At 43.1% G+C, this 17939-nt stretch overlaps 1 protein-coding gene across 1 annotated transcript in view; it reads left to right on the top strand.

Moving 5' to 3' along the window:
• LOC110521370 (RNA-binding Raly-like protein) overlaps positions 1–17939 on the top strand; it is a 64012-nt gene that overhangs the window by 28174 nt on the left and 17899 nt on the right. The window contains exon 3 of the mRNA XM_021598874.2: positions 13107–13157. Coding sequence (XP_021454549.1) covers positions 13107–13157 — 51 coding nt within the window. The remainder of the gene's footprint in view (positions 1–13106; positions 13158–17939) is intronic.

The raw sequence follows: 17939 nt of genomic DNA, 5'->3' as shown, positions 1-17939 counted from the left end.
AAGCCACCTGGGAGACACACCAAACATGTGGAAGAAGGTGCTCTGGTCAGATGAAACCAAAATTGAACTTTTTGGCAACAATGCAAAATGTTATGTTTGGCGTAAAAGCAACACAGCTGAACACACCATCCCCACTGTCAAACATGGTGGTGGCAGCATCATGGTTTGTGCCTGCTTTTCTTCAGCAGGGACAGGGAAGATGGTTAAAATTGATGGGAAGATGGATGGAGCCAAATACAGGACCATTCTGGAAGAAAACCTGATGGAGTCTGCAAAAGACCTGAGACTGGGACGGAGATTTGTCTTCCAACAAGACAATGATCCAAAACATAAAGCAAAATCTACAATGGAATGGTTCAAAAATAAACATATCCAGGTGTTAGAATGGCCATGTCAAAGTCCAGACCTGAATCCAATCGAGAATCTGTGGAAAGAACTGAAAACTGCTGTTCACAAATGCTCTCCATCCAACCTCACTGAGCTCGAGCTGTTTTGCTAGGAGGAATGGGAAAAAATGTCAGTCTCTCAATGTGCAAAACTGATAGACATACCCCAAGCGACTTACAGCTGTAATCGCAGCAAAAGGTGGCGCTACAAAGTATTAACTTAAGGGGGCTGAATAATTTTGCACGGCCAATTTTTCAGTTTTTGATTTGTTAAAAAAGTTTGAAATATCCAATAAATGTCGTTCCACTTCATGATTGTGTCCCACTTGTTGTTGATTCTTCACAAAAAAATACAGTTTTATATCTTTCTGTTTGAAGCCTGAAATGTGGCAAAAGGTTGCAAAGTTCAAGGGGGCCGAATACTTTCGCAAGGCACTGTATGTGTATGAATATATGTGTGCATATATATATATATATATATATATATATATAAATAAATAAATAAATAAAACACACACACACATACATACGTGTATATGTATATAAAACATACACAGTACCAATCAAAAGTTCTGTACTGTATAGGAGCGGTCACCTGTCCAGGGTTCGAGCCTCAGTGTGAGGAAGTGGTACTCGCCGAATCACGAGGAAGTGGTACTTGCTCACTATGCTGCCATTCAGAGAAACTATAGAGAGCTGCCCTTTAGCTTTAACTCAGATCAAGTGCAACATCCACTTAATCTGAGTTACAGCCTAACTCCCCAGCTCTATAAAAGTAATTAGAGCCTGTCTTTAAAGAGCAGCCCAGTGGAGATGGAGAAACAATACCGAGCTCAGAGGATATATAGGATGTTTTAGAGTAAAAGTCCCTCCACTGTTGTTTTGATCACGCTGTGCCTTATAAACCCACCCTATGTTTTACACCTTCGACTGAGCAGTGGAGGGAGGCTAGTATTTCTAAGGACTGAGTCCTGTTGAGCAGCACATGAGCTCCTTTTTCAAACATTTATTTATCTGGGTAACCTCATTGAGATCAAATCTATTTTCTCAAGCAATACCTGGCGCAAACCAAGACCGCAGCAGGTGGAACAATGTTTCACTGGAGTGGAACCACCTATCCCTTCTTCCTGTGTGTGATCGATGGATGACACCTTGAGTGTGTAATTTTGTTTGTTTTTAACAGGGATGCAGGTTTTGGCTGCATTGAAACTCAGACAGCATCATGGAATTCACAGCAGGTTGAGGGCCTAAGAGCATCTAGAACCAAACTTGTTTAAAGAGAGATTTTAATTGCTGAACAGTGGAAAGGTTCCATATGATGAAAGTGTATGTTTGGGGTTTCAGGTTTGACAGTACCTTGATCTGTGTGGCAATGTTCACAATAGGGAGAAGGAGATGAGGAGAGAGAGAGGGAGAGGGGGAGAAGGAGAGATTGAGAAAGAGAAATAGTGAGGGAGAGAGAGAGAGCAGAGAACGTAGAACATTGTTATTGTCACGCCCTGACCGTAGAGATCTTTTTATTCTCTATGTTTGGTTGGTCAGGGTGTGACTCGGGTGGGAAACTCTATTTTCTTTGTTTCGGCCGGGTATGGTTCTCAATCGGGGACAGCTGTCTATCGTTGTCTCTGATTGGGAATCATACTTAGGCAGCCTTTTTTCCTTTTGTAATGGTGGGTAGTTGTCTTTGTTAGTGGCATTATAGCCTAAGTAAGCTTCACGGTCGTTTCCTTGTTCTTTGTTTTGTTGGCGACATTTATCAATCAAAAAATGTACGCTCACCATGCTGCACCTTGGTCCGGTCATTTCCATGACGACAGCGATCGTGACAGTTATTGTCTTTGTCCCTCATTGGTTCCTCTTGCTGAGATGTGCGTTAGTTGAATCAGCATTTCCTTTAAACTGAAAAATAACAGTTAAAATAATTATGCAATGAAAACTCCAACCATTTAAACACCCTGTCTCTGCATAAAGACAGAACATTCAGTATGGTAAGGTGTGCTTTATCAGCAATGAACAAACAGAAGATGGAAACAAATAACAAAGCAGTAAACAGAACATCATGCCATACAGGTGTTCTGCATTTGAAGATCCTTTTGCTCCTAACAAAACAAGGACAATCTAAATAAAATTTCAGGGCCGCTACATTGGTGCTGAAATCATTAACATGACCTGTAATACTGACATAACCACAGTACCACCAATTTACCTCACAGCTTGTCTGTTGGGATTTCCAGATTCAGCTTTTGTGTAAGGTTTGTTGGCATGTCTAAGGCACGGTGGTGGAATCCTCCATTCGAGCCTCTGTCTGTCTGGCTGTCCGTCGCTGTATGTATTGTAATTTTGCTTCAATCAGGGAAGCCCTTCGATTTGAGAGGAGCTGAAGTGGCAGGAAGTCAGCTCAAATCTTGCTATGTCACATGATTGTGTAAACACAGGGCTATACTTATCTCTCTCTATTGTGTACACTAGCTACCCAGCAAACATGACCCCATGTGGGTATTCGGTGGGCAAGGTGGGCACGGCTTGAACCCCACTAAGCCCACACCAGGCCAACACAGGCTAGACCACACCAGCTCAACATGGGCCAGCCCATACCGGCACAACACAGGCTAGCCTACACCTGTTTCAACACAGGCCAGCCCACACCAGTCCTACATCAGCCCAACACGGGCCGGCCCACACCAAGCCCAGCTACTTCATAATGTAGAGGCGAGAGCTCATTCGAATATCTGGGGGAGTGGTTGTGCAAATACCCCAATTAAAAAAATAACACTAGATGAAAATTGCTGACACCATTTAAGCCAATGACGGGTTCGGAACATTAAAGCCAATTACCCCGGAATCAGGGGTTGGAACCTAAATAACTTTAGAATCTTTACATTCCAAGGGGAACCCCTATTTTTTTTGTTCTGTTCCAGTCTTCCGACCAGAAAATAATGTTCTGAACCGGTTCAAACCCCCAAAAAGTTAGAATTCATATAGTTCCTTTTTCTGTATTATTTTTAACCCATGAAAGCAACCATGTTTTTACATTTAACATTCATTTACTCACCCAATTAGCGCCGATAGTGCAGCTTGCTGTGGAACGGGTAAAATAGTTGTTTACATGTTTGATTGGCCAGCTAAGTGCAGGCTTGAGATATGACTGAAATTTCACAGAGAGAAAGACAAGGGTGAAGATGGAAGGGGCTTTAAGCGCTGAACATCATGATGTGAATTGGAATGTGTTTAAGCTATTATTAGCATTAAAACTTTATAGAATTATATACTACACATGGAAAATATTTTTGGAACTAAAAATAACATTACTAACATGTTCCCAAGATTTGAAAATAACGGTTCTGTTCCGGAACACTAGAGATCCCTTCGTTCCCTGTTCTGTTTCCGTTCCTCCAAAAACATCATTATTTTTAGATTTTCTGTTTTGTTCTCTGAACTTACTGACACTGAGAGTTTCATTCCAGTTTAAGTGTTCTGTTGTGTGGTCAACAAAAACACGATATTGTGCACTGCCAATGGTGAAGTCCGTAAAAAAGTCAGAAAAGTGCATGTGACATATGAGAAACTTTAACGTTTCTCTGGTAAACATATACACTATATAGTATATATATAAAAAAGTGTGGACACCCCATCAAATAGGTGGATTTGGCCATTTCAGCCACACCCGCTGCGTACCGGAGTATAGAATCAAGCCATGCAATCTCTATAGACAAACATTGGCAGTGGAATGGCTTTACTGAAGAGCTCAGTGACTTTCAACATGGTACCGTCAAAGGATGACACCTTTCCAACAAGTCAGTTCGACAAATTTCTGCCATTCTAGAGCTGCCCCCGTCAACTGTAAGCGTTGTTATTGTGATGTGGAAATGTCTAGGTGCAACAACGGCTCAGCCGCAAAGTGGTAGGCCACACAAGCTCACAGAACGGGACTGCCGAGTGCTAAAGCACATTGCATGTAAAAACAAGTTTGGGGTCACTTATGATAGCAGCCACATTGTCTTTGTGATACAATGTAACGGGCAGCCGATCCAAAATGGTGGGCTTATTTCAGGCAAAGTGAGGGCTGCCCTTGGGGCCAATGTGGAGCCGATGAGCAAAGGCGCTCAGGTGCGGGACCCTTGCTGCGGGCCCCGGACTTTGGACCTTTGCTGCGGGCCCCGGACTGGGCACCCTCGCTGGAGGCTCCGGACTGGAGACCGCCGCTGGAGGCTTCGTGCTATGACTACTCACTGGAGGCATCGTGCCATGGATCATCACTGGAGGCTTCGTGCCATGGATCATCACTGGAGGAGGCTTCGTGCCATGGATCATCACTGGAGGAGGCTTCGTGCCATGGATCATCACTGGAGGAGGCTTCGTGCCATGGATCATCACTGGAGGAGGCTTCGTGCCATGGATCATCACTGGAGGCTTGGTGCCATGGATCATCACTGGAGGCTTCTTGCCATGGATCATCACTTGAGGCTTCTTGCCATGGATCATCACTTGAGGCTTCTTGCCATGGATCATCACTTGAGGCTTCTTGCCATGGATCATCACTTGAGGCTTCGTCCTGGGCGCAGGCTGGGGAGACACACAGGAGGCCTGTTCCTTGAAGCAGGCACAGGACTCACTGGGCTGGAGAGACACACAGGAGGCCTGGTGCGTGGGGCGGACATCGGATACACATGCTCCCCACGGTAAGCACGGGGAGTTGGCTCAGGTCTAAACACTGACTCTGCCAATCTCCCCGTGTGACCCCCCCCAAAATAATTTTGGGGGCTGCCTCTCGTGCCTGCTTCGCTGACTTGCCTCCTCATATCGCCGCCGCTCCGCCATAGCTGCCTCCATCTCCTCCCTCGGACGGCTTGCGTCCAGGGTCCCTTTCCGTCCAGGATCTCCTCCCATGTCCAGGAGTCCTCTTTACCACGCTGCTTGGTCCTTTGGTGGTGGGTAGTTCTGTCACGGGCCGTCAAAAGAAGTGGACCAAAGTGCTGCGTGGTGAGTGTACATTTTCTTTATTTTTAAAATGTCGCCAACAAAACAACAAATGAAAGCAACAACCGTGAAGCTTACAGGGCTCAGTGCCACAGACAAAGTTTACTACCCACATCGAAAGGAGGGGAAAGGGGCTACCTAAGTATGTTTCCCAATCAGAGACAACGACAGACAGCTGTCCCTGATTGAGAACCATACCCGACCAAAACGTAGAAATAAAGAAACATAGAATCACAAAATCATAGAAAACAAAACATAGAATGCCCACCCCAAATCACACCCTGACCAAACCAAATAGAGACATAAAAAGGCTCTCTAAGGTCAGGGTGTGACAACAAATTTGTCTGGATGGAGCACTAAGTCTAAACAGGATTGTTTTGTGTAGATTTACAAATCTCATTTGACTTCCTGCTCTGCAGCTCATCAAAACCAGAGAAAAAGAAAAGAGATTGTTTTGCCTCCCAGAAAACATTCCTCTGTAAATACTAAGGCTGACTCACTGTAAAGACCTTTATCCCTGGTAGCCTATCGTTGATAATATGAAATGCTGGGTAAGACAGCATTCCCCACATGGAAACAACAAATAGCTAATGATCCCATGTATTGCATGGTGGGAGTGTTACTCTTCACTGTTATAGATCAGTGGGACTCAACAGCCCATTAAACAGTAAACACATGGGGAACAGTAAGACATTATGAGGCAAGTACATACAGTCGAATTATCTTTGATATAATATGTAATTCCAACAATGCAGGCAGGAGGTAACATCTCCATGTGGAATGAAAGAGTCATCCAATATGTTTAGAAGGGCTGAGCTCAGAGAGCTTTGTCGTGTCCACAGACAGATCAATAGTCATAGTTAAATGCTTGGTTATAAACAGATCAATATGAATGGTTCACTGCATTGTTGTACAACGCTCAGTAGTACATGGTGAGTAGCTTGGCCGTGGCCAAAGTCAATAATACAGTTAGATGCTGATTAATACCAAACCTTTTAAGAAAATATTATGTTATTGGCTATGTAATGTGCAAGTCTGAAGTATGAAAGGGAAAATAAATTAACACATAAATCTAGGTTGTATTTACAATGTTGTTTGTGCTCCACTGGTTGCCCCTTTCTCATGGCAACGGGCCACATATCTTGCTGCTGTTATTGCACACTGCGGTATTTCGTCTAACAGATGAGAGTTTATCAATGTTTGATTTGTTTTAAAATTCTTTGTAGGTCTATGTGATCTGTGGGAAATATGTATCTAATATGGTCATACATTTGGCAGGAGTTTAGGAAGTGTAGCTCAGTTTCCATCTCATTTTGTGGGCAATGGACACATAGGTTGACTTGGCTCCCGAGAGAAGACAGGCTATGGCTGCCTCTCTCAATAGCAAGGCTATGTTCACTGAGTCTGTACATAGTCTTAATTTTAGATCACTCACAGTGGTCAGGTATTCTTCAACTGTGTACTCTCTGTTTAGGGCCAAGTAGCATTCTAGTTTGCTCAGTTTTTTTGTTTAAGCTTTCCAATGTGTCAAATAATTATCTTTTTGTTTTCCCATGATTTGGTTGGGTCTAATTGTGTTTCTGTCCCGGGACTCTGTTTGTGTTTGTGAACAAAGCCCCATGACCAGCTTGCTTCGGGGACTCTTCTCTAGGTTCATCTCTCTGTAGTTTATGGATTTGTTATGGAATCTATCTCTCTCTCTCTCTCTCTCTCTCTCTCTCTCTCTCTCTCTCTCTCTCTCTCTCTCTCTCTCTCTCTCTCTCTCTCTCTCTCTCTCTCTCTCTCTCTCTCTCTCTCTCTCTCTCTCTCTCTCTCTCTCTCTCTCTCTCTCTCTCTCTCTCTCTCTCTCTCTCTCTCTCTCTCTCTCTCTCTCTCTCTCTCTCTCTCTCTCTCTCTCTCTCTCTCTCTCTCTCTCTCTCTCTCTCTCTCTCTCTCTCTCTCTCTCTCTCTCTCTCTCTCTCTCTCTCTCTCTCTCTCTCTCTCTCTCTCTCTCTCTCTCTCTCTCTCTCTCTCTCTCTCTCTCTCTCTCTCTCTCTCTCTCTCTCTCTCTCTCTCTCTCTCTCTCTCTCTCTCTCTCTCTCTCTCTCTCTCTCTCTCTCTCTCTCTCTCTCTCTCTCTCTCTCTCTCTCTCTCTCTCTCTCTCTCTCTCTCTCTCTCTCTCTCTCTCTCTCTCTCTCTCTCTCTCTCTCTCTCTCTCTCTCTCTCTCTCTCTCTCTCTCTCTCTCTCTCTCTCTCTCTCTCTCTCTCTCTCTCTCTCTCTCTCTCTCTCTCTCTCTCTCTCTCTCTCTCTCTCTCTCTCTCTCTCTCTCTCTCTCTCTCTCTCTCTCTCTCTCTCTCTCTCTCTCTCTCTCTCTCTCTATCTATCTATACAGCTTGGCCCAGTAAGTGGCTCTTCATTTCTCTGCACATTTCAGAGTGTCTGAGACAGTGTGTTGGGTTTACTCCTTATTGTGATGGATGGCTGTGTTGGTTAACATTAACAACAGGACTGTTTGTGTTCCCGCAGCAGGCCACTGAGTGTGTATGTCAGTGTGTAGTATGCACTTCACTGAGAGAGTCAGAGGCTGAGCCGAGGATGGAGTTGATAGTTGTCGTGTTTAGATTTGATCACATATCTGTGATGCAGGGGAGCCCTGAAACCATTACGTATATCAATAGTCAACAGTGTAATGGAAATGTGCTGGAATTGTAACCCTATTATTTTCTTTAATGTCTGAAATGCTGTCTCTCGTCTGACAGAGGAACGCACCCTGACAGCATGACCGTTTCCCCTCCCTCTCTGCTTGACCTCCCAGGTTGAACACAGAGACTGTTACTTGACCAGACAGCTACAGTATAGCCCCTGTGATTTTAAAACCATTCAACCAAATCTGTGATAATGGACAGGTAAGCTCTTAGAGGGGAGCACAGTTCACTTCCCTGATGAGTGTGAAGGATAAAGAGAAAAACAGAGAAAAAGAGGAAGAGATGAGATACTCAGAGAGTGCTGGGTATACCTGAGTGACAGGGATTCAACAGGGCAAGCCAAGGTTCTGAGGATGTTAAAACATGTCACAGCTGTAAGTGTCTGTACCTGTCTACTCCATGGACAATCCGTCCCCATTGACCCGTGTTATATCCTTCCCCGTCTAACACCCATCATATCCCCCTCTGTCTCCTGTCCTCTGAAAGCTGTTCTATTCAATCAAACATATTTATAAATCCCTTTTTACATCAGCCGACGTCACAAAGTGCTGTACAGAAACCCATCCTAAAACGCCAAACAGCAAAGTATGCAGACGTAGAAGCACGGTGGCTGGGAAAAACTCCCTAGAAAGGCCAGAGCCTAGGAAGAAACCTAGAGAGGAACCAGGCTATGAGGGGTGGCCAGTTCTCTTCTGGCTGTGCCAGGTGGAGATTATAAAAGAACATGGCCAAGATGTTCAAACATGACCTTTAGGGTCAGATAATAATAAGCACAGTGGTTGTAGAGGGTGCAACAGGTCAGCACCTCAGGAGTAAATGTCAGTTGGCTTTTTATAGCCGATCATTCAGAGTTAGAGACAGCAGGTGCAGTAGAGAGAGGGTCCAAAACAGCAGTTTCGGGACAGGTAGCACGTTCAGTGGTGAACAGGTCAGGGTTCCAAAGCCTCAGGCAGAACAGTTGAAACTGGAGCAACAGCATGACCAGGTGGACTGAGAAGAAAGAAAGAAATACTCCAGATATGACAGACTTACCCTAGCCCCTGACACAAACTCTTGCAGCAGAAATACTGGAGGCTGAGACAGGAGGTGTCGGGAAACAGGCAGGATATAAACCCCACCCACTTTGCCAAAGCACAGCCCCCATACCACTAGAGGGATATCTTCAACCACCAACCTACTACCATGAGACAAGGCCGAGTATAGCCAACGAAGATCTCCCACACAGCACGAACCCGAGGGGGGCACCAACCCAGACAGTAAGATCGCATCAGTGACTCAACCCACTCAAGTGGCGGACCTAGGGACAGCATGGAAGAGCACCAGTAAGCCAGTGACTCAGTCCCCGTAACAGGGTTAGAGGCAGAGAATATCAGTGGAAAGAGGGGAACCGGCCAGGTAGAGACAGCAAGGGTGGTTCGTCGCTCCAGAGCCTTTCTGTTCACCTTCACACCCCTGGGCCAGACTCCACTCAATCATAGGACCGACCAAAGAGACAAGTCTTCAATAAAGACTTAAATGTCGAGACCGAGTCTGCAAGTCTCACATGGATATGCAGACCATTCCATAAGAATGGAGCTCTATAGGAGAAAGCCCTGCCTCCAGCTGTTTGCTTAGAAATTCTACAGACAGTAAGGAGGCCTGCGTCTTGTGACCGTAGCGTACATGTAGGTACAGTGCCTTGCGAAAGTATTCGGCCCCTTTGAACTTTGCGACCTTTTGCCACATTTCAGGCTTCAAACATAAAGATATAAAACTGTATTTTTTTGTGAAGAATCAACAACAAGTGGGACATAATCATGAAGTGGAACGACATTTATTGGATATTTCAAACTTTTTTAACAAATCAAAAACTGAAAAATTGGGCGTGAAAAATTATTCAGCCCCCTTAAGTTAATACTTTGTAGCGTGACCTTTTGCTGCGATTACAGCTGTAAGTCGCTTGGGGTATGTCTCTATCAGTTTTGCACATCAAGAGACTGACATTTTTTCCCATTCCTCCTTGCAAAACAGCTCGAGCTCAGGGAGGTTGGATGGAGAGCATTTGTGAACAGCAGTTTTCAGTTCTTTCCACAGATTCTCGATGGGATTCAGGTCTGGACTTTGACTTGGCCATTCTAACACCTGGATATGTTTATTTTTGAACCATTCCATTGTAGATTTTGCTTTATGTTTTGGATCATTGTCTTGTTGGAAGACAAATCTCCGTCCCAGTCTCAGGTCTTTTGCAGACTCCATCAGGTTTTCTTCCAGAATGGTCCTGTATTTGGCTCCATCCATCTTCCCATCAGTTTTAACCATCTTCCCTGTCCCTGCTGAAGAAAAGCAGGCCCAAACCATGATGCTGCCACCACCATGTTTGACAGTGGGTATGGTGTGTTCAGGGTGATGAGCTGTGTTGCTTTTACGCCAAACATAACGTTTTGCATTGTTGCCAAAAAGTTCAATTTTGGTTTCATCTGACCAGAGCACCTTCTTCCACATGTTTGGTGTGTCTCCCAGGTGGCTTGTGGCAAACTTTAAACAACACTTTTTATGGATATCTTTAAGAAATGGCTTTCTTCTTGCCACCCTTCCATAAAGGCCAGATTTGTGCAATATACGAATGATTGTTGTCCTATGGACAGAGTCTCCCACCTCAGCTGTAGATCTCTGCAGTTCATCCAGAGTGATCATGGGCCTCTTGGCTGCATCTCTGATCAGTCTTCTCCTTGTATGAGCTGAAAGTTTAGAGGGACGGCCAGGTCTTGGTAGATTTGCAGTGGTCTGATACTCCTTCCATTTCAATATTATCGCTTGCACAGTGCTCCTTGGGATGTTTAAAGCTTGGGAAATCTTTTTGTATCCAAATCCGGCTTTAAACTTCTTCACAACAGTATCTCGGACCTGCCTGGTGTGTTCCTTGTTCTTCATGATGCTCTCTGCGCTTTTAACGGACCTCTGAGACTATCACAGTGCAGGTGCATTTATACGGAGACTCGCAAAGTTCAAGGGGGGCGAATACTTTCGCAAGGCACTGTATGTACTGCAGGACCAAATCGGAAAGATAGGTAGGAGCAAGCGCATGTATTGCTTTGTAAGTTAGCAGTAAAACCTTGAAATCAGCCATAGCCTTAACAGGAAGCCAGTGTAGAGAGGCTAGCACTGGAGTAATATGATCACATTTATTGGTTATAGACAAGATTCTGGCAGCCGTGTTTAGCTCTAACTGAAGTTTATTTAGTGTATTATCTGGGTAGCCGGAAAGTAGAGCATTGCAGTAGTCTAGAAGTGACAAAAGCGTGGACAAATTATTCTACATCATTTTTGGACCGAAAGTTTCTGATTTTTGCAATGCTATTAAGATGGAAAAAAGCTGTCCTTGAAATATTATTGATTTGTTCGCAAAAGAGAGATCAGGGTCCAGAGTAAAGCCTAGGTCCTTCACAGTTTTATTTGAGATGACTGTACAACCATCAAGATTAATTGTCAGAACCAACAGAAGATCTCTTTGTTTCTTGGAACCTTGAACTAGCATCTCTGTTTTGTCCGAGTTTAAAAGTAAAACATTTGCCGCCATCCACTTCCTTATGTCTGAAACACAGGCTTCCAGGGAGGGCAATTTTGGGACTTCATCATGTTTCATCGAAATGTACAGCTGTGTATCGTCCGCTATATATAGTGAAAACAATAGTGGTCCTAAAACAGAACCTTGAGGAACACCGAAATTTACAATTGATTTGTCAGTAGACAAACCATCCAGACAATCTTTCTGACAGATAAGATCTAAACCGGTCCAGAACTTGTCCGTGTAGACCAATTTGGGTTTCCAATCTCTCCAAAAGATTGTGGTGATCGATGGTATCAAAAGCAGCACTAAGGTCCTAGAGCATGAGGACAGATGCAGAGCCTTGGTCTGACGCCATTAAAAGGTAATTTTCCACCTTCACGAGTGCAGTCTGAGTGCTCTGATGGGGTCTAAAACCAGACGAGATTCGATATAGGCCGATAGTTTTTTTATATTTTCTGGGTCAAGGTTTGGCTTTTTCAAGAGAGACTTTATCACTGCCACTTTTAGTGAGTTTGGTACACATCCGGTGGATAGAGAGACGTTTATTATGTTGAACATAGGAGGGCCAAGCACAGGAAGCAGCTCTTTCAGTAGTTTAGTTGGAATAGGGTCCAGTATGCAGCTTGAAGGTTTAGAGACCAAGACTATTTTCATCAATGTATCAAGAGATATAGTATTAAAAAACTTGGGTGTCTCCCTTGATCCTAGGTCCTGGCAGTATTGTGCAGACTCAGGACAATTGAGCTTTGGAGAAATACGCAGATTTAAAGAGGAGTCCGTAATTTTCTTTCTAATGATCATAATCTTTTCGTCAAAGAAGTTCATGAATGTATCGCTGCTGAAGTGAAAGCCATCCTTTCTTGGGAATGCTGATTTTTAGTTAGCTTTGCGACAGTGTTCTTATTCCCCTCAATTAAGTTGGAAAAATAGGATGATAGAGCGCTTTCTGCTGCTCAGATGTTGCATGGCACTTTCCAAGCCAGTCGGAAGACATTCAGTTTAGTGTAGCGCCATTTCCATTCCAATTTTCTGGAAGCTTGCTTCAGGGCTCTGGTATTTTCGGTATAGCAGGGAGCTAATTTCTTATGACAAATGTTTTTTTGTTTTTAGGGGTGCGACTGCATCTAGGGTATTACGCAAGGTTACACTTAGTTCCTCAGTTAGGTGATTAACCGATTTTTGTACTCTGACGTCCTTGGGTAGGTGGATGGAGTCTGGAAGGGCGTCTAGGAATCTTTGGGTTGTCAGAGAATTTATAGCACAGCTTTTGATGATCCTCGGTTGGGGTCTGAGCAGATTATTGTTGCGATTGCAAACATAATATAATGGTGGTCCGATAGTCCAGGATTATGAGGAAAAACATTAAGATCCACAATATTTATTCCATGGGACAAAACTAGGTCCAGAGTATGACTGTGGCAGTGAGTACGTCCAGAGACATGTTGGACAAAACCCACTGAGTCGATGATGGCTCTTTCCCTCTCTCTTAGCCCATCTCTCTCTCTCCTCAGATCTGACTATGACTTGGAGTACGACAGCTACCCAGATGACCTCTACGGCAGGTAGGCTTCTATACTGTACCTGGTCTCACCTACAGATCTATATTTTGCTAGAGATGTGTTTTTCACTCTAATGGCCAAGTACTGAACAAGCTCTATTACGATCAAGTGTTCTGGTTTAGAACTTGTCGTTGTATGTAAAGATGCTCTCTTGTGTTGCAAAACCCTTTCTGAAAGTCAATGCAATTATCTAGTCTTCCTTCTCTTCCTCTTTTGATTGCATGTGTCTCATGGACAGGCTTATCTCTGACTCCTGATTTGTCTAAGAGGAGTATGTCTGCTTGTGATAGTCAGGCCCCTTGGATGAGATACGAGAGATCATACTGTACCATCCTAGTGTTAACCCGTCTGGAGTTACAGTTGCACTTAGCCATCCGGGATCGTGAATACAGACTCAAGCTCATTACCATAACGCAACGTTAACTATTCATGAAAATCGCAAATGAAATGAAATAAATATGCTAGCTCTCAAGCTTAGCCTTTTGTTAACAACACTGTCATCTCAGATTTTCAAAATATGCTTCAACCATAGGAAAACAATAATTTGTGTAACAGTAGCTAGCTAGCGTAGCATTTAGCATTAGCATTAGCATTCAGCAGGCAACATTTTCACAAAAACCAGAAAAGCATTCAAATAAAATAATTTACCTTTGAAGAACTTCAGATGTTTTCAATGAGGAGACTCAGATAGCAAATGTTCAGTTTTTCCTGAAAGATTATTTGTTTTGGAGAAATCGCTCCGTTTGGTGCGTCACGTTTGGCTACCAAAAAAAAACGAAAATCCAGTCATCAAAACGCCAAACTTTTTTCCAAATTAACTCCATAATATCGACTGAAACATGGCAAACGTTGTTTAGAACCAATCCTCAAGGTGTTTTTCACATTTCTCTTTGATGATATATCGTTAGTGGAAGTGTGCTTTCTGTCCTGAATCCCAGGAGAAAATGACCGCAACTGAAGATTACGCACCAATTTAGACAAAGGACACCGGGCGGACCCCTGGAAAATGTAGTCTCTTATGGCCAGAAATTCTGCTCATTTCCTGTTTGACGTTTCATCTTGGTTTCGCCTGTAGCATGAGTTCTGTGGCACTCACAGATATTATCTTTGCAGTTTTGGAAACGTTAGACTGTTTTCTTTCCAAAGCTGTCAATTATATGCATAGTTGAGCATCTTTTCGTGACAAAATATTGCGCTTAAAACGGGCACGTTTTCTTATCCAATAATGAAATAGCGCCCCCATAGACTCAACAGGTTAAATCCCCTTGCCTGGTACAGACCAAACGGCTACACAACACAAAATAAACTTTATTTGCTTGAGTAACTGTGTGTCTATATTCTTCTGCAAGTGATAATTGTGTGACTGTATTTTGAAGGACCTGAGGGAGGGAAATGCTGTAGTGTTCTGAGGGGAGGGGTGTCTCAAAGTGAACCCCTGCTTAGTGCAGAGGCTCTACTTGTATAGCGTAATTAGCCAGGCTTTGAACGGCTGTGAGAAGTGGGCCCTCTGTGGCTGGTGCTGATGAAGGGAGCTGCGGAGAGGAGAGAAGAGAACTTGCATAAATAGCAGGGGGGTGTTAGAGCAGGGACAGACTGAGAAAGCCCCTCTATCTCCATCAATGTCAAAGAGCAGCTGATGCTTTGTATAGAGGCACAGCATTGATAGAGGTTTATGAAATATGATATCATGTCCAGATATATCTGTGAAGATGTATTGACTGTGAGCCATTTTAAACTGCCTAGTACGAAGGGTACACAATTTAAACCTGTCAGAGTTGGGGGACCTTGGGGCAATTGTTTTCTGATTACTCGATTGCACCGTTTAAATGAACCTTGATGTGTCCTTATTCACAGCTACAGTAGCAAGACTTGTTAACAAGGTTTTCCTTGTGGATTACTTTAGGTAACATAGCTCCTATTTCTGTACACTGAAAATGTCAATTTCACAGATAGAGAATAACCTGGCTAATATACGGTTGTCCTTAGAGGTAGTGAAATAAGGGACCATGTATCTACGGGTATTTCCGTCAAGGAGGCATCTTCTGGTGTGTGTGTGCATATGGGTGATTTTCGCGAAATCTTGGTTTCAAAGATTTCAAACATGAAACCTTTTAAAAAGACTTGCGTCAAAAAATGTCATTTTGAGGCATTAATAACGAGGTCTGAAGTGTTTGGGAGCATTCATTTAAAAACATTTACTGACAATTTAACACTTTTTGAACATATTTTCTGAAAAGTATTTTAAAAGTCTGAAAACATCAAGACCATTAGGAAAGCTAATACATTTTCACATTTTTAAAACATTTATTATTAATGGTCATGCACAGTTACTGGAAACTCTGAAATAATATACACTGATCAAAAAATTAAAGGGAACACTTAAACAACACAATGTAACTCCAAGTCAATCACACTTCTGTCAAATCAAACTGTCCACTTAGGAAGCAACACTGATTGACAATACATTTCACATGCTTTTGTGCAAATGGAATAGACAACAGGCGGAAATTATAGGCATTTAGCAAGACACCCCCAATAAAGGAGTGGTTCTGCAGGTGGGGACCACAGACCACTTCTCAGTTCCTATGCTTCCTGGCTGATGTTTTGGTCACTTTTGAATGCTGGCGGTGCTTTCACTCTAGTGGTAGCATGAGACGGAGTCTACAACCCACACAAGTGGCTCAGGTAGTGCAGCTCATCCAGGATGGAACATCAATGCGAGATGTGGCAAGAAGGTTTGCTGTGTCTGTCAGTGTAGTGTCCAGAGCATGGAGGCGCTACCAGGAGACAGGCCAATACATCAGGACATGTGGAGGAGGGCAACAACCCAGCAGCAGGACCGCTACCTCCGCCTTTGTGCAAGGAGGAGCAGGAGGAGCACTGCCAGAGCCCTGCAAAATGACCTCCAGCAGGCCACAAATGTGCATGTGTCTGTTCAAACGGTCAGAAACAGACTCCATGAGGGTGGTATGAGGGCCCGACGTCCACAGGTGGGGGTTGTGCTTACAGCCCAACACCGTGCAGGACGTTTTTCATTTGCCAGAGAACACCAAGATTGGCAAATTCGCCACTGGCACCCTGTGCTCTTCACAGATGAAAGCAGGTTCACACTGAGCACATGTGATAGACGTGACAGTCTGGAGACGCCGTGGAGAACGTTCTGCTGCCTGCAACATCCTCCAGCATGACCGGTTTGGTGGTGGGTCAGTCATGGTGTGGGGTGGCATTTATTTGGGGGGCCGCACAGCCCTCCACGTGCTCGCCAGAGGTAGCCTGACTGCCATTAGGTACCGAGATGAGATCCTCAGACCCCTTGTGAGACCATATGCTGGTGCGGTTGGCCCTGGGTTCCTCCTAATGCAAGACAATGCTAGACCTCATGTGGCTGGAGTGTGACTCCAAATCCAGACCTCCATGGGTTGATACATTTGATTTCCATTGATAATTTTTGTGTGATTTTGTTGACAGCACATTCAACTATGTAAAGAAAAAAGTATTTAATAAGAATATTTCATTCATTCAGATCTAGGATGTGTTATTTTAGTGTTCCCTTTATTTTTTTGAGCAGTGTATATTTTTAAATTAAAATGTTATTTGATTTTGACTGATTTCTCTCATTACCGCAACACCTTCTGCAATATACAACCTAATATTTTTGCTATTTCATTGAAACCTGACATATTTTCAAAATGATGTGGCAAGCCTGAAAGAACATAACGTATAGATTCTGCACATTTAAAAGCAAACTACTATTTTTCCATTCATTAAATTAACACCTGTTACGGTAATGATACATAGGTTTTGGAAATTAGGTTGATGATTTCAGAAATGACAATAAGTATACTAAGACTGAGGTTTGGTTAAACATTATACAATTTGATGTAGAAAATAAATGAGATAATATTGGCACAATCATTGATTCAAGTTTTGATTTTCTCATGATGTCAAGCAAAGAGGCACTGAGTTTGAAGGTATAAATAAATCATTCTCTTATTATTCTGACATTTCACATTCTTAAAATAAAGTGGTGACCCTATCTGACCTAAGACAAATTATTTTTACAAGGATTAAATATCAGGAATTGTATTTGGCTAAGGTCTATGTAAACTTCCGACTTCAACTGTGTATATAAGTGAGAATGCTGTTGCGGAGGATCAGGAACCTTAGAATGTTTTGCTATCAATAGAGAAGACATGATGACTAAGCAAATGTTTACCCAATGTACATAATTAGACATTAATGAAGCATATTTTCATAGAACATTTTTAATCTAACTTTTTTCTAAATGTGGAAACCTACCTGTATCGGTAATGGTAATCAATACTGTTGTGTATGCAGTCTGACAAGAGAATGTTTATCTGGAGAAATACAAAGAGATCTGCTTACCTGGTAGCCATCTTGAAGGTACTGGCAGATGTGTTGCTTCATTCAAAGTCAAACTTTGTTAAAAATTCTCTGTGTGTGTGTAAACAGTCCTTCAAAAATGTTGCAGACATCAGTCATGCACACTTCATTTTCCACTATATTTTCATTATTATTATACATGAATATTCAGTTAATATTTTTTCTGTAATTTGAAACATCCAGTAGAACATCCATTTATTTTTTTCTGAATATTTTCATTTGACTCTGTATAAATTACAACATACATTCAGACAGAGCTGGACACGATTAGAGATTACTCACCACAAACTGGCAGAATCCTTATCTTCCTTTAATGAGCCCGACATGAATGACATACTGCTTTCCCGGGAACAGGCCCAGATCCCTGTCATTTGCGTGAAG

Source organism: Oncorhynchus mykiss, chromosome 30 (genome assembly GCF_013265735.2).
Source record: "Oncorhynchus mykiss isolate Arlee chromosome 30, USDA_OmykA_1.1, whole genome shotgun sequence".
NCBI classification, from domain to species: Eukaryota; Metazoa; Chordata; class Actinopteri; order Salmoniformes; family Salmonidae; genus Oncorhynchus; species Oncorhynchus mykiss.
This window is presented reverse-complemented; position numbering and strand designations above follow the sequence as displayed.